The sequence below is a fragment of the Lagopus leucura genome, unplaced genomic scaffold (genome assembly GCF_019238085.1).
Source record: "Lagopus leucura isolate 7727_CA_CO unplaced genomic scaffold, USGS_WTPT01 Super-Scaffold_739, whole genome shotgun sequence".
NCBI classification, from domain to species: Eukaryota; Metazoa; Chordata; class Aves; order Galliformes; family Phasianidae; genus Lagopus; species Lagopus leucura.
Genome location: NW_024962255.1, coordinates 15,047,341 through 15,070,273, shown reverse-complemented (window position 1 = coordinate 15,070,273; position 22,933 = coordinate 15,047,341). Strand labels below are relative to the sequence as shown.

At 44.2% G+C, this 22,933-nt stretch overlaps 1 protein-coding gene across 10 annotated transcripts in view; it reads right to left on the bottom strand.

Annotated features, from left to right (window-relative positions):
- Positions 1 to 437: 437 nt before the first annotated feature.
- CAMK2G (calcium/calmodulin dependent protein kinase II gamma) overlaps positions 438 to 22,933 on the bottom strand; it is a 110,530-nt gene continuing 88,034 nt past the window's right edge. Inside the window, exons 14-22 of one of the 10 annotated variants that reach the window (XM_042863199.1) lie at positions 19,086 to 19,118; positions 13,523 to 13,567; positions 12,804 to 12,852; positions 10,693 to 10,806; positions 8,990 to 9,115; positions 6,460 to 6,535; positions 5,985 to 6,079; positions 4,669 to 4,914; positions 438 to 3,199 (exon numbers count right to left, since the gene is read on the bottom strand). In XM_042863199.1, coding sequence (XP_042719133.1) covers positions 4,682 to 4,914; positions 5,985 to 6,079; positions 6,460 to 6,535; positions 8,990 to 9,115; positions 10,693 to 10,806; positions 12,804 to 12,852; positions 13,523 to 13,567; positions 19,086 to 19,118 — 771 coding nt within the window. In that variant the 3' untranslated portion in view covers positions 438 to 3,199; positions 4,669 to 4,681. Of the gene's footprint in view, positions 3,200 to 4,668; positions 4,915 to 5,984; positions 6,080 to 6,459; positions 6,536 to 8,989; positions 9,116 to 10,692; positions 10,807 to 12,803; positions 12,853 to 13,522; positions 13,568 to 15,131; positions 15,201 to 19,085; positions 19,119 to 22,933 lie in introns of all 10 variants that reach the window. The other 9 variants (XM_042863197.1, XM_042863198.1, XM_042863202.1 and 6 more) reach the window with 9 other exon arrangements.

Genomic DNA, 22,933 nt, shown 5'->3' with positions numbered 1-22,933 from the left:
CACGAAATAAATAGGACAGTTAGCAGACCTAGGGCTGCCGAGCAGCTTGCATCAGTACATCTACATCAGGCAAACCCAAAGGTGAGACATTTCTTCCACAAAAAGGCTGAAATACAGGTGAGGAAAACACAGACCAAGAAAGGAGGTAACAGCACAGCTAGGCTAGGCTATCAGGGCCAGAACAACACTTCCCTATTATTCCCTGGTCCATCAGGGAAATATTCTGAAGTTCATTTGCATAGGCTCTCCTGGCCCTTAGCTTTAAATAATGCCATCGCCTTTTCCTTTCAGTTACAGCATCACTTACCTTTTTCTTTTTAAATACGGTAGTTTCTAAACACATTATTTACCGACGTGTAAAATAGCTCTTTTTAAAAATGATTTTTACGCCAGAAGTCCCACGGTTAAAACAAAAAATGTGACACTCAAAAACTGCGCACTGTTTAAATGTTATTTTATTAAATATCTTCAGTTCAAGGTTTCATTGTAACAAAGCTATGAAGGTTCTACCAACATTCAGACCAAACAAACAAACACTAGCTAACTTTAGTTATTTCTATATCATGCAAAAATTCTGCATCAAATGCCTTCCATTTCCTGTTTAAAATGTGATATTTATAATATATATTATATAGATGCTTATATTAGCCCCATAAGAGAACATTAAGAATGCTAAAGGTGTACAGCTGTGTTTGATAATGGCCATACCAAGCTAGGGTTCTCATTAACTTAAAAGGAAACAAAACAAACAAAAAGAAAACAAAAGAGAGTTTGTCTCCAAGACTGTGCAAAACCAAGAAACCCGAGAGTTCTTTTCTTTTTAAATCTTCTCTGAAAGATGCAGATACTTAATACACAGGGTCTTCTTTTTCTTAATAATAATCATCAGGTAAAGAGACAAGGAAGATCAGACCTAAAGAAGGCATGCATAATGTTTTGTATTTAGCCTTTTAAATGGCATAATTGTAATCTCCTGTTTGCGCTCTCGTGACTTAAAAAAAAAAAATCTGAATAAAATATCCCAGCTTTTCATTTTTCCACTTCACTCATTGGCTTAGTGCTGTCTTTAAAATGTTTTGACATATTAACACCTCATGTTTGCTCCCTGTGCGTTCAAGCCCCACAGTCCTCCCTGGGGTGGTGGAGGGAGGAAGAGAAGAGTATTTGTTCAGACAAACCTGAGAGATGCGCATGGTCTTTTCCTGCCTAACAGGTTATCTGATCCAACCCTGGTGTGGCATAGCACCTCTCTGAAACAGGGAGCAGACAGCAATCTGGGGGAGACAGCCCCACTTTGTGCAACAGCTTTTATTTCCTGCATTCTGTTAAATAGGATTAAAATTCCAAATTAGCTTTCTTCTGTCCCGTAGTCTGTGCAGAGGTTGCCTCACATTTCATAAGCTGTCAATGCAATCACGTTAATTTCCTTCAAGGATCCACAAAAAATAATGAGGGGTAGACAGAAATTCAGTAATAGTCCGTCTCAGATTCTGTAAATAATGAATAAGCCTGTCCTTCCCCTTGGTCAAGACAAACTCTGTTACTGAAAGGGTCCACCAGAAAGGTAATTTACTTCTTGGGGCTAGGATCAGTTCTTGGTAAGATCAACAAAACAATTCCACATTCCCTATGCAGTGAACAGAGGAAACGGACTCCCTTTCCAGCAAAGAAAAGAAAGGAAGATGACTTGGCCCAAAGGACAAACATCAGATCACATGTGCTAATTCCCTTTCCCCTCTGCTTCATGAGGTATCCTCTAACAACCAGAGGCAGCACCAGGAGGTGGCCTGGAGTCCTACAGCTACGGTTTGAGGTTCTGATCTGATAGTTTCTGTGTTACAACATCACTGTAAAAAATAGAAAAATTATCCAAATAAACACTAGGAAACATGACACTTACAAACATCAGATGGGTTATAGTGGTGGGGAGAAGCACCTGGCTGGGGCTGCTGGCTCCCACTGCTATTTTCATCGGAGATCAAACAAATCAAACAGGAGGCCAGGTAACCCCTTTAATTCTATGGGTGCATATATTTCAGTATAAAAAACACACGCTATTTATGCCTCGTATAGGAGTGTATGTGCAAGTCTTCATGAAGAACGTAACACTAAGTTTCTTGTCTGCTTCCTAAGGAACACGTGTTCTGCAGCACTGTGGATCCCAACTATGCTACTAGAAAGGAAAAAAAAAAAATAGAAAATCCCAGACATATACCCTCTTTCCTCTGAAACTTCTGCTCTTAATGCAATGCATTTTTTTTCCTTTTTTTTTTTTGTTTTGGTTGTTGTTGTTGTTAAATTAAATAAGCTGGCTTCAAGTCTCCACGTCTAGCCAGGTAGTAGCTGTTCCTAGGACTTACATCTCTGAAGAGCAAGCTTCTATCTAAATTATATTCACTTAAATCCATTTTCTTTAATCCCTACTTCCACCATTAGTTTTAAATCAACATCCCGTTTTGTTTCTTTAAAAAAAAAAAGTCTATTTTGGGATCCAGCAGCCGAGCAACCAGCTTTCCATGGCGTTCTGGCTGTGCAGAAATGTAAGAAACTCAGGCTGAAGTCAGTCTGCTGGGCAATGCGAAGAGAAGCGCCTCCTCGCTCACGAGCCCCAGCCTTCACTCTGGCTCCTCTGGGGTCTCCACGCCACCGCTCACTGACTGAAGTCACAGTTCAGCCTGAACGCGATGTTAACTTCCACTGGGCTTTGTAGAACACAGTTCAGCCATCCGCTGCTCAAGCCGCCTTCTTTTTTTCTCTCCCTCTCTCTCTCTCCTTCACTTTTGCTTTCCCCCTCACTTCATTTCAGAAAGATGTTCCAGCTGCTGCCATTTTCTTAGCCCTGGGGGAGGGGGCACGTTGGATAATCTGTCATTTAATTAGCATTACTCCTGTTTTTTAATTATTTTATACAAACAACATGTCTTTTTTTTTTTTTTTTTTTTTTTTTTTTTTTTTTAAGATTTAAAAACACCTTCGTACAGCAGAAACAGACACGATGGATCCATGGAAAACAACAGAAAGGCAGTGCCTGGAGCATCAGATGCATGCAGGGTTTCGTGCATTTGGCTGCTGCCTGTTTGTAATTTTTATTTATTTATTTATTAATGTCAAAACAGACATGACCATTGCTGTCACTCAGGCACTCCAGAGCTGCTTGCTAAGAAGATATTGCCCTCCAGCTGAGTATCTCCTCAAGTTGCTGCAGTCATGAAGAGGTAGCATCCACCCAGAAAGGAGAGGGGAGAACAAGACAGAAGATGAAAGGAAAGAAAGTCAAATGTTAGCTGTGCACAATTCATAAAACAAGTTTTTCTGTAGGCTAATTACTTGGTGCAGGGAGAAACTCTTCCTAAAACAGACGGGCTCATCTGGAGAGCTATGAAGACAAGAGGAACATATTTTCCTTTCCAGGTGACTCAGTATGCTAATAAAATAGCTGCCTGCTAAAATGAATTGCTTGACTAGAGCAGATCTGGATCTACCATCTCATAGTGATGTGTGACAGAAGTTGAAGAAATTTTCCCAAAGGACTGATAAAAAGTCTGGTCCTGAGGAAAAGTTTCTGCCTCATTTCCAATTGGCTTTTGCCTTGAATAGAAGAACTACAGTATTTACAATTTTGAAGTCTTCAATACTTAGATCCCTGGATTTTCTTAATGTCTACAATGTAATGTCCTTTATATCCTGATCTGTTCTGCATCTTTTTTGATACTTTGCAGTAGATTAAATCTATGATAGGAGCCTTCCTCAACATTTCTATGATGAAAAGTGATGTAAATAAGTTATTTTTTTTCTCATTCCAAAGGCTTTAGTCTTCTAATTGTCTGACTACCTGAAAATTCAGCTCTCTTGAAAGCTTCCCTGCTTGTAGCACATCCAGACTAGCTGTTACTTTCTAAATTCCATCTGTGATCTCTGCAATTTGCTTGTAATAGTCCACACTCTTTCCACTGCCATCAGTAGGGTTCAATCCATCACAACACGTAAGAATAAAAATTGCTCTAGGCAGTAAACTAGAACCCAAAACTATACTAGAGTGGCTCATTCTCAAATGACCGCATTTAGAAAAGCTTCCTTATCAAGTATGGGAGTTGGTTTTTTTTGTTTGTTTTCCCTTTGCTCTTAAATAGAAAATCATTAGTAAAAAAGTTGCTAAGATTAGGAAACTTAGGTGTTTAAAAACAAATGTGACGTAAACTTCAGCATACAGTGAAAAGAGGCAGAAAGATTACGTACATCTGAATAAGAGAAACCACTATGCCACAGCAACCAAACAAGAGTCCTTTCTGTAGTATAGAAAGCAGATCTCTGATAGCTAGGAAACAGAAGAACCGTGCACACCACATGATGCTCTTCCTCTCTGGTCTGCAGAGCAGGACTGTTAACTGTGGTCTGAGCACAGAGCTGAGGAAGCACTATAGGTACAACGCTATGCTCAGGGACAACGTCTGGCACACAGCTCCAGTTTGTTAAGAGTGGCAGATAACCCCCCTGAATACAGAGGACAGGGCTTTCACAGAGCAGTGTAAGTTATTAGCCTACAGACAACTGAAAACAATTCTCTTTCAGTCAGCTAAATAGCACTGAATAGTCAAGGCGCATGGCAGTGAATTCCCACATAGAGCACCCTTGGTGTGTGCACGACACTCTCTCCCTGATAGCCCGTACCTGTGTGTGATCCTCACTGGAGAGGTGCTGCAGGGGCTCCAGAGCAGTGGTAGTGGACATTCAGCCACTTGCCATCTCGGCGGTGCCAGACGCGCGTCTCTTCGGACTGCGTGGTGCGGGGCCGGCCTTGGCCGTCAATGTACTGAGTCAGGCGGATATATGCGATGCACGCAGCATCTTCACCAATGACATGGACGTGGGGGTTCAGGATGGTGGTGTGTATCGGCTTGCTGTTCTTCGACAGTACTGGCAGAACATGCAAAACCATCAGCTGAATTTTACCGCCGAGAGAGGAACAGCTCCCCTCCCATCCACCATCTTCTGTAGTCTACTCACCTCCAGCTTGGTTTGGGGATACAACAAAAATTGCTCATCATTTTCCAGGTAAAAATCCAAGCCTTTCCAATTCTTTTTCCTAGCACCAATCCTTTTCCTTTGGAACTGAGCCCTTGCTATTGCCTAGAATCCCCCATTCTCCTTGCCCTCACTTCTGTAAAGGGTACTTGTTACTCTCAATATCAAAACTGCAGCTTCTTCAGTTACAGGAAATGCTGTTTTAATTACCAGAACATTGTTGCAAGAGAGTAAATGATCAGGAAATCTATAAGCTAGGTCTGCAGTAAATACAAACAGGTCTCAGAAAAATGTAAAACTTACTCTAGTACAGGCTTCTGAAAGAGACAAAGTCTCTGCACACTTGGAGCACTTGGAATTTCAAACACTGAACGCCTTGATTCACTTCTCAAAATAAAACAAATTACATTTCAGTTCTCATCTTGTGGAGACACCCAGAAAGGGAGGCAAATCCACTCCTACTGTCCCAGGCTGGCAAAGCGATCCTTGTATCCATTTCAGGGGTTCATTAGATATTAGAGATTAGAAACTGCCTAGGGAACTCCAAGTTAACACATCAGTAATTTGTGTATGATTATTTTCATGTTTGACTATTCAGTATATCTATCTCAAACATACAGATTTTTTTTTTTTTTTTTTTTTTTTTTAAATATGATCATTCTTTTCCATTTCAGATCAGTAGCAAATCTGGTGCCACAAGCTCCTGTTCTCCATGCTTTTAAATAACTTGAACCAGGCAAATCATATGCCTACAGTGAAGAGATTTGGGAGCATAGAAATTGTTGGTGGAAAAGACTTTGAGGGAAAGCATGCTATCTCTTATAAATGCATCACAGTCCATGCACAACCAAGTGCTTTCTGGTTCTGATGGTCAGAATAAACATGAGCAATTTTCCCCCAAAAAGTGAAATAAGGGAAAATTAGAGAGAAGGCTGATAATGTTACCAAATCTACCCACTCACAATTCTCAAAGTAAAACTTATGGAAATCCATTCCTTCAACCAGGTTCCCCAGTGCTTCAGGTTCAAATGAGGTCAAACCAGGATCACAGATTTTTCTGCAAAGAAAAACAGCACAGCTTTAGAGCCTCCATTTGTGCCCATTTACATAGTGAAGTATTAGTATGGTATGTGAGCTGCACCCCGCATGCACCTGACAATTTCACTACTCTGAGGAGTAAGTGCCTGGATGATGGGGTACTGCAGCAATACAGGGTTGGTGCTAGTCAGCACTTCACACAAAGCAAGCATCTACTTTTCTGGTATACAAACTTGTATTTTATTCTCAGACAACTCTACTACATCTTAACTACGAATGAGAAAGGCTACAATATGCAACACTTTTTACTGTCCCTGTGTGACTCCTTACTCATATCCAGAAGTCGAAACATAACTTGCACACCACCTGTCAGAAAAGCACAAACCACTAAGTACTTACGTATAAGCATCAAAGTCTCCATTGTTGATGGCTTCTATCAGCTGCTCTGTTATCTTAATAATTTCTTGTTTACGCACTGTGAACAAGGAAGAAAGAGCAATTTAACTACACAAGACTTAAATGGGAATATGAGGTTAGTGGGTGCTTCCTACAAGCTATTTGCAGAGCACCATTAGTCTAGATCTCATAGGTCATAGGCTGCTCCCTGCACTCTGGAGATATGCAGTAACAACAGCCATCCATATGAGAGTAGAGGGGCAGTGGTATGATAGGGGAATGGTGATCCCATAGTGCAGGGAGAAAGGAAATAAAGATGTAATGTGCACAAGACAAGCCTTTCTAGAAGAATTTGAACCAGAGGTGTCTCCTGAATGACAGCTCTGTGTGCTTCCAGGATTCTGACTAGTAAACCTGCCAATGTGAACCATCTGTCTGGCAGCTTAAGATGTGGAAACCCATCACCATTGCAGCCATACACAAATGGCCACCAGGCAGACCAGACCAATTGGAAAAGTCTTCCAGCAACCTGCCCATCACCATCACCAATACCTCAGCTACTGTGAATGCTGCAAACAAGCAATTGGGACATGTAGGGATGATTCCCACAAGCTAGAAAGACAACTGCAGCAGGATGGATGGATTGGACAAACAGATCCTAGGTGTATACTGATATGCATTCTGCTCCTCAGGCAGATCCCTATAGCAGAGCTCTTTTCAGTGCAAGGATGGCACTGCCATTAACCCAACTCAGCATACTGAGCAAGTGAAGACAGGTGGCTAGCTGCCTTCTGCTGATTCAGCACCTGTGCACTCTCTTCTCTTGGTCTCCTATAGCTGAGAGGAGGCCCCATTCCCTTTGAATTTTTTCCATCTCCCCTCCCATACCACAAGTCCTTAATGCTATAAAGTTTGGTTTGGCCCTGCCAAATAACAGAACTTGAGTTCTATAACTGTATGCACGTCCAACAGCTCTTCAGACTTCCCACAGTTTCCCATGAGGTAGTATATACTGCACAGTGTACAAACATCTAAAAAAATGCTCTATCATTATGTTTGCTGTTATCAAATAATGTACAATTCCTACCATCAAAAGTAGAATGCCTTTAGGAATCTAAATTGCAGGCGTCTGACATGGAACTAGTCACTTGGCTTCTCTCCTGCAGGCCCTTAAAGAAGCAAGCACCTTTGGAAGTCTCACCTGAGGTATCTCAGATGCCTACCAGCAGGAGCATGGTGTTGGAGTCCAACCTGCCATCTTTGGATGCCCCAGTCAGGGAAGCTGAATTTCACTCTAGTTACTAGATGCTAGACTGAATTCCCTCCACCCTGAAACTTTATCCACGTGTGCCTATCGCTCCAGCTCTGAGAGAGAAGTGCAGTGGAAGATCATCAAGATGGTAATCACATTGGCTACGAAAAGTGTCTGCATCCACTCTGGAAATCCACTAAGAGGACCATACTTTTGAGTTAGACACAGAAACACCCTGGATAGGGGACAGCTGGTTCATGATGCTGAAGAGCTAGTTTTGCCGCTTGGACTGTATATATTTGCACACAAAAAATGACACAGAAAGAATGGGTTAAAAGAATACGGTGGGCTATGTCTATTGGGAAAAACATTTTTACAAAGCCTCTCATCTGGAACCATTTCCCCATGAAGCAGGCCTGTGCATTGCAGCCCTTCCCACGCAGAGCACACCCAGATGCGTGCAGTACCTGAAGGCAGGGCCTATAGGAAAGGTTCCACATGAGACAAAACCTGCAGACCACAGCCCCTGTGTGCTCCTCATCCCAGGAAGATTGGCACCTGCTTCCCAAACGCTGCCACACAGCTGCATTTCCCTACTCTTCAGCCACACCATGCCATCAGACCGTGCTCATCAGCTTGCTTTCACTACATGTCCCGAGCTGGAGTTGACACACGGAGGGTGAGCCACGCTTTCTAAGGAATGGTGCCCCAGGCTTTCGGGCAGGAAGGCATTCACACCTGCTGCTTGCTATGAGTCCTGGGGCCTCCTAATTCACACAGCAGCAGGGCACAGAAGCAATCAAGCACACACCAGCAGGAAAGCGCGACAGGGGGCAGCCTTTTGCTCTGCTGGGTAGCCTCACGGGATGACCGGCCACAGCAGCCGGCTGGAGCTCCCGCAGCAGCTCTCAGGGAGCCGAGGCCCCATCAGAAGGCGCAGCGCGCAGCCGGGCTCCCCTCGGGGCGGCGGGAGAGCGCCGACCCGCCCGGCCCCGCGGCGCCCCCCTGCGGCCGCCGCCGCTTCCTACAGTCCCGGGCGCGGCGGGCCGGAGCGCCGCCTACGGGCGGCCGTGTGCGGAGCGAGCCTTGCCGTCTCCCGGCCCGGCCCGGCCCGGCCCGGCCCCTTCCCCGCCCGCTGCGAGCGGCCGTGCGTCTCGCCGGCTCCTAGCAGCCGCCTGTCCCGAGGGGGCCCGGAGGTGGGGGAGAGGAGGAATACTTCACAACGAAGGTGACTAGCGTTAGTTGTACTACTCCACTACTGCTACCCGGCTGCTAACTTACACGGTGCACTGTTAAGTACAAAGGGAACTACTGGAGTTAGCAAGGGCTCCGACCGAGCACGCTCTAACTCCAATGTCTGCCCTGGGCTGTCCCAGGCAAGAAGCTTCTCTTCACAAGACTGTGTAGCTGCAAAACAAACGTAAGCATTACAATAATAAACAAACAAACGTAAACCAGAAAGCAAAACCAACAAAGAAGTACAAACGCACACACAGCCCCAGCCCGAGGGCACGCAGACTCCTGCAGCCCAGCCAGCTCTGCTAGCTCAGCCGCGGGCGCTGCTCCGAGACACCTCGAGCAGCAGAGCCCCGGGAGCTCAGCGGGCACCGTGGTGCTGCGGGTGGAGGGCTGAGGAGAGCAGGAACACCAGGTGAGACAGAGCAGCACGAGGGTGAGTAGGAGATGTGAGCAAAGGGAAAGGCAGCAGAGCACCCCATCACTGCAAATCTCACTCGGGAAGAGGGGTGAGCGGGGAGATGGTGCTCCCCAGGGCACCGAACAGAGCCAGTGGACAGGAGGAGTGAGGTAATAAGGAAACAGCAAGGGCACTTCACAGCAAAAAGGAATCGAGAAGAGATCATTTCCCTTCCATTCTGGCTCAGCAAAACACCTTTCCTTCCCACTGTGCCTCACAAACCAGCAGTGTGACATTCTTACAGCTACTTCAAAAATAACTCACAGAGGGAGGCTCTAACTGCTGCACCACACGAGACATGGGTGCTGTGTGCAGGAAAACATGGAAGGATGGCAGGAGGAGACAGAAGAACACACCTGGTCCTCCCTCCCCAGATTGACCTGAGCAGAACCAAACAGTCCCAATGTTCCCAACTCACAGCAAAAAACCTCCCACCACAGAGTTCAACAGGCAACAAGTAAGGTGTGTTTGTAGGAGGGAGGCTGGGAACACCATGTGCATCCTTCTCCAACCTACCAGCTTGTGCACACCCTCTGTGCAGAGCTTTTCAACCACAGGCTCCTGTCACAGAGGCAGCCGGTTCGGGAGGGACCATGCAAGAGGCACCACAGCTGACTGACCAACCATGGTACCAGCAACTGAGCACCACAGTGCAATGTAAAGCACTGCAGAGAGAGATGTCCCTCGGAGCCAACACTATCAACAGATTTTCATTCTGAGCACCTGATGGTGGGTTTAGAAATGCTGGAGGGCCTTGCAGCAGCCACATCTCTTCCAGAACACAACTGATGCAGGAATCAACAACTGCTATTCACTCACACTGTTCTTCCTGAGCATCACCCTTGGCCAGGGAGCTCCCAAGCTCGTGCCAAGTGAGACTGAACTCAGCCTCATGTGCCCTGCAGCAGAACTGCTCTGCTGGCCCACCTACAGAACAGGAAAGCCAGATGTGCAGGGATTCCCCCGAGGAGACCCCGAGAGGCAGCGTATCTCCCGAGAAGTCCACATCTCACCTAGATGGAAGCAAGGGAATGGAATTGGCCAAGATGAGGTTCTGTCTTTTCAAAAAGGGAGGGAAGGGTTTGGAAGTTTTCAGAGTGTGAAAGAGGGTATTTTGCAGGAAGGGAGATGATTTCTTTTTGTTCTAGAGTACTGAAAATGAAAAAAAACATATCAACATTCTGGAAGGAAGTCGAGGAAAGGAAAGTTCTTGGGGAAGGAGAAACAGGAAAGGTAGGAGGGAGGGGTGGGAAAAAGATGCTGTGGAGCACTGCACCCCTGGACTTACTGGCTGAGAAACAGAGAGAAAGCTGGGACTGCATGGACTCAGTCTGTGTTTTGCTCTCACTGTGCCTCCGTCCTTCAAGCACTGAGCTGCCGTCCCCGGTGGAGAGAGGGGGAGCTAGCATGGCAGGGAATTAAAACACAAACACAAACAAAACACGCAAGTTCAGTAAATAAAAAAAGAGAAAGGAAATAGGAGAACATTAAAGAAACCACAATGCTGGCACAAAACATGCAGGAGTATCCTTCAGGGCAAAGCCAAGAAGACAGCTTTACAACATGGAACTGCTGTGCAATTTATATAGACACGAGGGGCTGCTCCCTTCAGCCCCACCACAGTGGAAATAACACAGCCCCGAGGCAACTGTCACTGATGTAGCACAATGTCTCCTACAACACAGAATAGACCTGCATAACCTGTGTCTATTGAAAATAAAAGGTCAGAAGCAGAACTGCATGAGATCTTCCCTGTTTCCAGAGTCATGGCTATGCAGAATGCTGAGCTCCAACACCTCAAAGCTTTTGGTGCATTTAATCTTGCTTGAGTGCTTGCTTTACTTAAAACGGGGAGGGGCAGGAGTGGAAAAGGAATACTACTATAAAGTGAAGCACTAAAATTACCAGATAGAGCTGGCCATAGCACAAAGCATTACTGTGCGAGTTCGTTCCCACCCAACTACCTTTCAAATATTCCTTTCTATTAAGATCATAATATATTCTAACCTCTGCCAAATCTGTTTTGATTTGCAGCAATGCAGTCCTATATAATTCTTCGTAGATTTAGTCCTGGCCAGCTGCCCTTGCTCCCCCTCCTAGCCTCACTCTCTTCACAGCATTCATATTCCTGTCTTGCAGGACACCCATTGGCTCAGATGAATCCAGTATGGAAACTCTCCTGAACGCAAGCTTCCAAAGGACAGGAGGTTCTAGACAATTTTCTATTCTGGGCAGATATGCAGCAGAGATTAGGTAAACCAGATTCATCACCACGCTACAGAAGCCATCCAGTTCTCTTCCCTCAAAGCTGGGTTCTTAAACCACAGACTACTCTGGCAAAAAGGTGAGAGGCTGCTATGTTATTATGCTACTATGCTATTATGAAGTCAGGTCTCATTTGAAACAACTGGTATTGTATAGCTCATTCAGGCACCAGCATACATTTCTGCTCCCTATGACTCCTCAGAAGAGAAGATAGCAGCTTGTGACAAGCTGCAGGAAAAGCAGCAGGAACTAGCCCAGCTGACTGAGGTGACATTGCTGCTACGCCACAGGGCCAGCTTTCATTTTTCCCTGGATACTGTAGTCTGACTGACTACAGAGAGAACAGGGATGCCTCTGCCTAAAAACAAACTAATACCATATCTGCCAACTGCATTCACCCATTCTAAACCTGCTCATTCTGGAAAACTTCTTTCCCGTCTTCCTTCTTTATGGAGGTCAGGATAAAGACAACACTAGCAGATAAGGGACACAGAGCTCCTTCATCTAGCGAGTTTTATAAGCACAAAATATTTATGATGTGATCACTGAAAGGCATGAAATCTCTTCTTAATCTCTTCCTCTACCAGCATCTCCATCAGGGATATGAGAAATCACTTCAGTTCAGACAACAGGCTACCATCTTTGTCTCTGAAGCAAAAATAGAGAGACCCAAAGAGGAGGGCCGGGGGAAAGAAAGGTGTGTGCGCATCACTAAAAAGGCTCCCAGAAAGAGGCAAGAAGGGAGACTGCTTCTTTCTCAAGTGAGAGGTTTCAACTCCCTGTAACCTGCAGGGAATCATAAAAAGCACAGATTCCAAACCTTGAGAGACTAGCAGAGATTTTCCATGCCTAGAAATGGACTGGAAATGAACAGATCATGAAATTTTCAAGCAAATCTCTAAATCTGAGACAAAAACAAATTAGTTCAGGACAAAAAGGGTTTGTATCTCGCAGAGGCCAAGTTAACTGCTTCCCCAGCATATTGCCCACTGTGACAGGAATGGCAATGTCACTGCGAATTTATGAACTGAGTCACATACAGAAACATGGGAAGACAGTTCAGTGCAATGATCAAATCTCCAGGAACCCCTGCCTGCACTTAACTGTATTGGAAGTTACAGGCAAAACACCTACCTTTCAGATCCTCATCTTCAGTTGTGGTGTTACAGCTCTCTGTAGAACCCTGCATGGCAGAACAGAGCATTACCAGGCATCAGCAGTCAGGAGTTAGGAAATAATTTGATTTTTAATTTTTTTTTTTGTAAAGGAAGGTAGGGAAAGCGTAAACACATAGGCAAGAGTGGCAGAGCCAGGATGACACAGCGAAGATTTGGATGAAAGCAGGCCAAATATTAAGCAAAACTTGATAGCATCACTGCTAAACTTCTGCACGTAGAAGCAAGTTCAAGCCATCCACGCAGAATTTTTATACAAACAGAAGTAACCAAACTCTGTCAAGTGAGATCAAATGGGAGTTGCTTCTCTTTGGAAGAAGAATAGCCACAAGAGCTTAGGAGTCCTTCCTTAGCTTTTCTCAAAGGAACAGATATATATATACATATATTAGATATATATATATTTCTTTCCTGAAGAAATATATGCATGAGCACCTGTATCTTATCTTCTCACCCAGTCCACCTAAAAGTGGTGGTTACACACCACTGTAGAAAAGAGATGATGATATTTGAACTGTTGTCCCTACTCAGGCTCTTCTAGAGATCTACATCCACACGACACAACCCTCCCAGTCTACTGCCAGCAGGACCATGCTACAAACCAAACACCAGAAAGGCAGACACACAAAGGTGAGAATGTCGGAGAAAAGTTTCTCTGGCAACACTCCCATCCCTTACCTTTATGCCATCTGTAGCATTATGGACAACAGTTGTTTGAGGCTCCTAGGAAAGGATGGAAGAATCATTAAACTCCAGCTCCCATGCATTCCCTCATCTGCTTTCACTCCCCAGCAAGTGGAGAAAAGGTGACTGACATAAAAATCAAACCACAAATTCCAAACAGCAACATGTGCTTGCGTGCACGCGCACACACTTCCTGCACAGAAAGTTTTCAGAAGAGAGACACTATCCGAAAAGCTACAGTCACAAGGAGACAAAGCCCCCAGCACTCCCTGCAATTACCCCAATCCCCAATTTGCCTCCGGAGAAGAAGACTGGCACAAATGCCAGACAGCAGCACAACAGCCAGCCCTCTGTGGCTGTTCATCAGGTAATGATGACTCAGCAGTGTCTTCACTGGATAATGATTCAGAAGGTGAATGAAGGGTAATACTGGGCTGGGGCCTTTGTCTCCTAGGTTTTGGGAAAGTATGCCGGGTGTCCTGTCCTTAAAAAGGGACATTCATAATTTCCTTATCAAACAAGGGTAAGCCAGACCACATAGATGCCTTTCATCAGAAGTTGCTAAGGGAACTAGACTGAAAAAAAAGGCTCGTTTGTCTACAAGTCTCTACGGTGGGATCCAATTTCAATAATCATAATTAATAATTTAGAAAGGTTCCTTCAGTATCAAAACCATAACGAACAGAGCCAGTGAAGGGAGAGAAGAAAATTATGAAGTGTCCCAAGAACCCTTTGCCCTATAACAAACAATAAGAACATCAAATCCCACCATTCCACCCTCCAAAAAATTGCCAAATCCAACTCTCCAGTGACACACAGCAAAGAGCAGCTACAGGCCAATCGGTGCTAACTAGCTCCTGCTCATCCCTTCACTACCAGGACAAGGCTTCAGGATCCTGCACCATTTCCTTCAGCTGCCATCTCTCTGGCAGGGTGGCTCAGCAAGGGCACCAGGACTGTGTTGGTGCAGTGATGTACACTAACCCACACAACTCTATCACTCATTTCACTGCTGATCTCCCAATGTGCTGATGAGAGCACACTGTGCTGCATCATTAACTGCACTAGGCAAAGGGCACCCTATGAAGCCTGCTGTACACTGCCTGTCAAACAGAAAATGCTAGCCCAGCAAGCCAGTTAGCTGCAGAGGATCAAGCACACAACCGAGTAGGCCAAACAGACTGTCTAAGGCCTCGCCTGAATACCCTTTGCCCTTTTCTTCTGTGGTGTCCTGAAGTCCATCCTCAACTCTCTAGATGTTGGAGAGTGGATAGAGCTGGGCCACTCTTCTTCCAAACCAGCCTCCCCAAAGCCAGCAGGACCAGCTGAACGGGACACAGAACTATACAGGGATGGCACAAGGGGAAGTCCAGGCAAGCTGCAATCCTCACATCCCACCACAGCTCTGCTCAGCACCCCCACCCCAAAGCCTGTGAGGCTGTGACCAGTACCCACAGCAGCACAGGGACACAGACAGAACAAAGCCAAAACACAAGCTGAAAAAGCAGCACAAGCAGCACTCGGGGTGGGGGGAAGGAGTGAAGGGAACAGGACAGAGTCAAAATTAAAACAAACAGGAAAAAAAAGCCGTTGGGGAAGATACCATGGACGTCTGCACTGGGGGTGTTTCTTTTGCAGTGCTTACTATACTGGTTTTGTTGTTGCTCTGTGGCTGTGACAGAAAAACATGTTTTTAGTTCTCCTGCTGGGCAAGGACAGCAAGATAAAAACAGCATTGCTTCAACTCCAACCGTGTCTTCACACCCACCCCTCCCCACCATCTCAGACAAGAAGAGTGAGGAAGGAGGAGTTCTGCCCAGACTGCTTGGACATCATCCTTACCTCAGAGGCAACAGATGTTTCAAGGGAAGTATCAAACCCCAAATGTGCATGGACTGTTAGAGCTATAAGGAAGGAAAATAGAAGGGGAAAAGGCAGCAGCCTAAAGGGATAGGGGGGAATCTTGGAAGGAGCGCTGACAAAAATATCTGGTGAAGAAGAATGGGAAATGACAGCAGTCCCCAAGAGAAAGACTACAAAAGTGACAGAAGCACAACTGCCAATGTGCTGCCTCAAACAAGGGACAAATGGGAGTTGTGACTGAGAAGTACCAAAGTGCCCAGAAACAGTCCTAAATATGCAATGATGCTGAATCTCCCAGAAAAACTACTTATGTAAGAAAACACATGGTCCCTCTAGAAAAGGTAGAGAAAAGGTGAGGTATGGTGCATTGTGCCCTTGCTGAGTCCTGAATTACAGAAACTTATAGGGCCAAAATATGGAAAAGTGAGGGGAATGCCCACAAGGAAAAGTCTTTGCAATTCCCCAAGCAGCAAGTTCTCTGGATGGCACCCAGTAGTTTTTTCATCTTTTTCCTCTTCTGTTCCTTGTAGCTGTGGTTAAGAATAGAGTTTCTGCTTCCTGCATTCACACAGCACAACAGTGAGGTAGTCACTGGCTTGTTGCAAAGAAATGTCCCACTATAATGTATGTCAGTGCAGTTGGGAATGAACAAACTTTGCTTCAAGGAAGAACCTGTGCCCACTACAACATGTTTCCTGGCACATAAATCCAGTCATTTTTAGGAGATGTAAGCCCACAGTTTATACTGTTGCATAACCCCTACACCAGGTGTATAGCACTCTTACTGTCAGATACCAGCAACAATCTCAAAATAAGCACTACAAGAGCCTCACTCAAACTCCTTGGTCAACAAGTGAGGGTGACTGGAGCTGAGCTCAAACAGCAAAGTGACCTTATTGCAGTTGCTCTTTATTCCACCATTGTTGAGGAATGCACTCACACTGCAAAACAAGGCATCATTACCCAGTCTCAAGCACAAAGAATGCACAAGTCAAATGCTGAGTTGGAAAACATCTGCCAAAAGTTTGATTAAGTCAACTAGAGAAAGAGCTTTGAGGCTGAAAATTCATACAGACCACTAATACTTCAGTTTTCCTTCACAAGCAGTGTACTTTGGCTTAGCTATCCCTTTAGGAGATGAAGAGAGGGCAAAGAAAAGGATGATGGGGTAGGTGGAAAGAGTGGTAAGTGAGAGGGGGAGACAGTAACGAGGGCTTTAAAAGTTAATAGGGAAAAAAAAAGAACATGTGACATACTCATTCCCCAAAACTAAGAAAGGAAAAACACTTTTCAAATTATTTATTGCCTCTTTCTATACAACCTCACATTATCCTAAGACTTTGGCCTTCCAACAGCTTTACTTCCTCCATGTTATTTGCAGCCTGGTGGCACAAGAGATGACAGGCTGCTGTGAGTATAAGAGAGGAACAGATGGACCTGTAAAAATGAATCCCAATCTATTTCATGGCAATGCTTGGGTCCACTTATTCATACAGCACTGAAGTTCCTGTATGTCTTCAAAACCAGTGATCCTAACACAGAGATCTAACTTCCAAACCTCTTGCAGCGAGCAAAGCACAATTTATTTTTCTTAGTTCACTGGGATGAGAAGATAAAGTTAGCATCAAAGAAGGCATACAAAAATGCTTTATACGTGAGATCAAATAGAAAAAACATCTAGAAAGCCACTGTTCTGGAGAAAAAAGTTAATATAGCAGCTTTGTAGGTGTGGGATGTCACCTTACAAAGCACAAATCCACACGCACCCAGAACATGTAGCCTGCCCTCCAAACTGCACTGAGTATTCAGTTCATCCATCAAACCCTTCCCTGTCCAGTGACAGAAAAAGAGCATCATATTTGCCAGTCAAGTAGTATATCTGCCATTCACATAGTATTCTACACCACAACAGAGTCCCAAGAGAATAAGAGGTAAAAGACTTAGGCTAAACACACTTCATAGTTCTTTCTCTGACAGAGGTATCTGATGCACTGAGTTTTCCACACATACTTGGGTATTCTGGCTTTCTAGCCAACTGCCCTCCAGTGGAAAAGTCTGGTATGTCTGACCCCAAGCCCAGGGTAAACAGCCAGCTCTTACCCCTTTTTCCCAGTGTCACTGGGCAGGCTGTAATCCTTGGTAATTCAAGCAGCACAGCTCAAGCTAGAAGAGGCCAATTCACCTAAAAAGGTGTCAGGCCTTTCTGAAGATCCATGTAACACTATTAGTTTTGGCACAGCATTTGGCAATGTTTCCTGAGCTAGACAAGAGACAGACAAGACAGGCACAAACAACACAGGGTGCAAGAGAAAGAAAACAGACCAGTGATCATATCGCTAGGGACACACACTTCTGGCAAACTAAAGAACGTAAGTACTGATACACGGGCCGTCTCTGGTTATTTAGTCACCTTCACTGCTTCTAAGTTTTCTACGGCTGACACTTACAAGGTTTATATATCCCCAACTGCTTTAAAACAACACGCAGAGGGAATTTAACTCCTGCTGGCAGTGGGCAGATAGGCAAAGCTAGAAAAGTACAAAGAACTCCTGCCCTGGTAGTTCATAAAGGCAGGGCTGGTGAAAAGCATGATACAAGCATCAGATTTTCCAAGCAGTACTTAGGGATTACATTTTGTGTTTGCAGAGTCTTAAGGCTCTGCAGCCTCCTAACTGAAGGAGGAAGAGGGGAAGTATCTTCCAGACAACAACGTAGAAATCCTTCTGCCTTCTCATTACTACAGCGTTCCTATTCCCATCTGCAGTAGCAAGAAATATTTTCTGTTCTTCTTCAGTCTAAAGGAGACAATGCCATCACTAATTTTGTACTTCAGTCACTGTTAATACCTCAGTGTACAGACACAGGCGTTATCTAACAGGCTGTATATGAGCCCTTACAATATGGCACTGGCCAATTTTCTCTTTGCTTCCTTCAGAGTAGATCTGACTACTTTTGTAACATATTCTATAGATGTCAAACATCTGGATGGATGAAAAACAAAATGAATAAGACAGGGGACGTAGTTACTGGGTATTTGGTCATGCTGGGATACATAAAACGAGATCAAAACAAAAGGAAGTTCGGGATTATAAACGCTCTGAAAACCTTTCCAATAAGAATGCTAAAACAAAACAAAACAAAAAAAAAAAAAAAAAAAAAGTGACCAGCAACTCTGAGCCGCCTGGCAGTGCTGTGCCCACATATTTCATCTGTACAGTAGAGCCCCATCAATCTCTGCCACATTTGGAGCGACTCCCAGTTTGTTCTACACTGCAGGGCTCCCAACAAGGATGACTGCACCAGTACCAGGCAAAGCACCTGCTTTTCTTTTTGGCACCTCTGCAACAGAATGACAAAGCCCCATGTCCAGGCCAGGCACACACCTGCCCTGCTGAGCCCAGGAGAACAACTGCCTTTTTTATTTCACACTCCAGTCAGACACTGACAGCAGGCAAGGTCGAACTGCATTTCCAGCAGCGGATTTTCCACACAAAATGGGAACTGTGTGACTGGCCGGGGGCCAGACGATCACAGAGCCCTTTTAGTGAGGACATGGACTTTTCAGAGCACAATGACTCCCCGCCACCTCCCCCCTGCACAGACATGCTATGTAGGGTGATGAGCACAAGCCGAGCGTGCATGGCATGAGAATGGCGGACGCACGAATCGCAGGCAGCTTACGGGAGGTGCTCACCATCAAATGCACACTGGAGCTCGACTTCCTTTTCTGGACACACCATTGAGAGAGGGAAAGAGAAGGGAAGAAAGGAGATGAGAAGAAAAGCACAGAAACTATTCACACATTAGTGTGCCAGCGAGGGCCCCCCTGCCAATAATGCTCCCCTACGGCAGGTATAAGCAGCAACAGAAAGGCACAGACACACAGCAAGGTGCAGTCAGAAGTTGAAGAGCACTGCTACACACCAGGGGAAAGGGCAGGGTGGAAGACTCCCATCCACTCAAACACTGAAGTCAAAGCATAGGTGCCCAATACGTTGATAAAAGGAGAGAAGAGGGAGGAATATATATGTACAAGACATGGGATGCAAGGGGAGTCTTTCCCATGTGCTTTCCCATTTCAGAAAAATGTGCAGCTTGCCCAGCAACACTGAAGAAGTGAGCAGTAAACCTCCAGTCATTCACATCATATAAGAAGCAAGGGTGTGTTTGCAACTAGACTGAGGGGGTGGGAAGGAGACCACAGTGGGAGAGCTGTCCCCAAAGGCTTCAGGAAAAAGGGGAAACTTTTGTGCATAGCAGCAGAAAGGATCCCTTACAAGGAAATTAGGGCTGACTTGAGAGGCAAGATGCACCCATGCTCAGAAACAGAGGAAAAACAAGAAAGGCAAAAAGGCACAGAAAAACAGCCAGAACACCTTGCACTCTCAGATACTGGGAGAACAAGCAGTGAGCAATGCTTAAGCACTACCCAGCTTTCCAGGAATTTATTCTTGCTCAAAAGACATCTTCAGTCATCTTCAACGACTCCTTCACACCAAACATCACTTTCCAATAAACCAGGCTCAGCATGCATTTCTCTGCTCTTTCATGACACTCTCAGTGTCCCACTCTGTCCACACCACATCCAGCAGGTCTCAGCATTACAGTTTCTCACCCCCATCAACTCGGCATAAACTTTCTATCCTTTGGTGCTATGTAAGCTTTGACGCCCACCGATTTGTTGATTGATCTTCCACTTCATGGAGGAAACATAAGGCTTGCCATTCATTACCTGCCTTACAGTCTTCTGATTGACTCCATTTCCTTTTAAGTCATTTTAACTTCTCCACAAGTGTTCCCTAAAGCTAGAGCTAAGATGGGATGTACCACCAGCAAATGAATACAAAGCTCACACTACTACCAACTCAGAGGAGTTTCCAGTCACAACAGGGAATTCATGACAGGGAAAAGATGAATTTCACACCAACTGAGAAACTGCTTCAAAACCTGAGTTATTTTTAATGTATCCTACAAGTTGTAGCAGAGAGAGACACTGCAGGGAAACTTTTCTGTAAGGAAGATAGCATCACTTGATGTTTCAGTAGATTTCCAGTCAGTTACAGAAACAAGTAAAGGAGTGGAAAATGGTGAGAGAACCAAAAGTTCTTCATAGAGGGAGAATCAAGTAATCCATACAGAAAACAATCACCCTTCTATTTCTCTTCTTCGGAACTGAAGGCAAAAATAACACCGACACAGCTTGAAACAGACATTTCTGCAGAGCAGAATTTAATTAAGTACAACCTAAATTTAAAAGTTTGTCTATTAACATGATATCCCACATAGCACATCATTTCTGACTAGGCGGTGAGTCAGGAGAACAGAGTATGCAAGTGCTATTACAACTCAGGACAGGCTGGACAACACCAACACCAGGCACTGACATTAAGTGTTAAAGCATCAAAACATTAAGTTGAAATAAACAAATGAAAGTTTCTGACAGCAAACTGGTCTCAAAATTCCCTCTGTAACGGCAAGCCGTGTCATCCTTCCAAGACCAGATGAGTAAAACTTACTTATTTTCTTGCGGTGTGACTGTAACTCAGGAAGAAAATAAGATAACAGAAGCTTGCTTACTAATAGGTCTATTTCCATGACAGCTACATCTCTAAGTGTTTTTAAGCAATACAGAGATATCATGAGTAGAAAAAATTGTTAAAGAAAGAGATCTAGCTTACAGTAAAGTACTTCACTGATCACTTGAAGGATTTCCCTGAATCTAAGCAACAAAACATTCTCCCAAATCACTATGAGTAACATTTTCCTCTCAAACCCAGGTATTTTTTGTGTTAAATTCAGGTGGTCACTTCCTAAAAAAGGAATAGATTCTCTGCAATTAAATTTAAAGAACCTCACTTCAGGTAACAATAAGCTCAAGTCAGCAGATGACAGAACATACCCTGAAGAATCACTGTCTCTTCAGCATAGCTGCAATATTAGAAAGAAGCAGCGTAAACTCTTCTGAGCACCTACAGAAAACACAACGCATGCTAGAAGATGCTAATGGAAGTAGAGTGATTCCAGTAAAGATTCCACTCAGTTCTACGCCCTTAACAAGGATATATTTTTTACAATAGCTTTTTGCATTCCTGCTATTTTCACGCAGTTCCCCTCCAGTCTGAAACAGATTTATATATTTGTATATTTACATATGTACAGATATGTATATTTATTAAAATATCACTCCTGTTCTAACTCACAAAATGAAAAATCATTGCAGGACTCAGTGTAAACTCAAAGTCAATCAGTGAGAGGCAGTCTGAACTAGCAGCTGTGGGGGCCTATTTCCACCTTCGCTTTAGTCTTTCTGTGCGATGCTGAGTCAATCATTTTGTCTCTGTGAATCCATTTTTTCTCCTGCCCTTTGTCAGCTTGTCTATTTAAACTGTAAGCTAAGAGGCAGGGATTTTCTGCTTAGGCATCAATACAGTGCTAAGCACATTGGACCCTTGATCTCAGCTGGAGTTTCTAGGCATTACAACAATACGGTACAAAGAGTGAATGCATCAAAGGTGCATAAAATGCCTTATTGGATGTCAGGACTTAAACAGACCTGAAGTGCTCACTCTGAGCATTTTGTGTAATGCTATTCAGCATAAAACTGGTGTTCAGGTGAACTTGGGTTCTCCTCATTTAGCTTTAGCATAATAATCTAATTTAAAGAGTATGATTTCAAGATCACGTACAATACACAGACAGAAAAGGAGCACTAACTCATGTTGATCACCACATGGGTGTTACTTGACCCCTACAGATTTCAAGATAGATCATTTTTGAGGATTCCCTGTTGGTTCACCGTGCTGTTGTGGCTTTCATCCAAGGCATGTCATCTCTAACTGGTTTCTCAAAAGCAAAGACAGCTTAAAGAGCACTCCTGTCTTCCCCACACACTTTTTTGTTGGGCAAAGTGCAGGGAAGTACCCACTAGGCATAAAACGTACTCTTACTGCAACGTGCCTTATTAACAGCAAAACAAATGGTATATGGTACATCTCTGCAGTTACATAAGACTAAGGGAAGGCTTTACAATATTACAAAATTAACCTTGTTACAATAAAATGTGGATTTTCACATTTCTAGTTAAGTTCTCCTTTCAGCTACGCTAGTCAGCATTTCCTGTGAAAGAGAACTATGGATGCAGTAGAAAGACAAGGTAAACAGTCAACAATTTTTGCAGAGCACTTCAAGTGAATGCTGTTGAACCTTTTTACATCCCATAGAATTCCACACAAGTTTCTATTTGTATAAAAGTTGGCCTGAAAAATATCATTAGTGTCATTTCGAATTCTCAAGCCTAATTGTTCAGTGGAAAAGAAAAAAAGCCATGAAAAGAAGATGAAACTGCCAAAGAGCTTAAGAAGATCTAATTTTAAAATAATTACAATTATATCCTTAACTAAAAATAGCAATTTGTGCACCAGCATATTCTGATTACAAAGATGGCTCTGACAGGCCCTCCAATGACTGGAAACAAATGCATCCTCTCACACTAGAAGGAAAAGAAATCCCCCTTTAGGAGAAAAAAGAGCAAGGTTGTTTCAA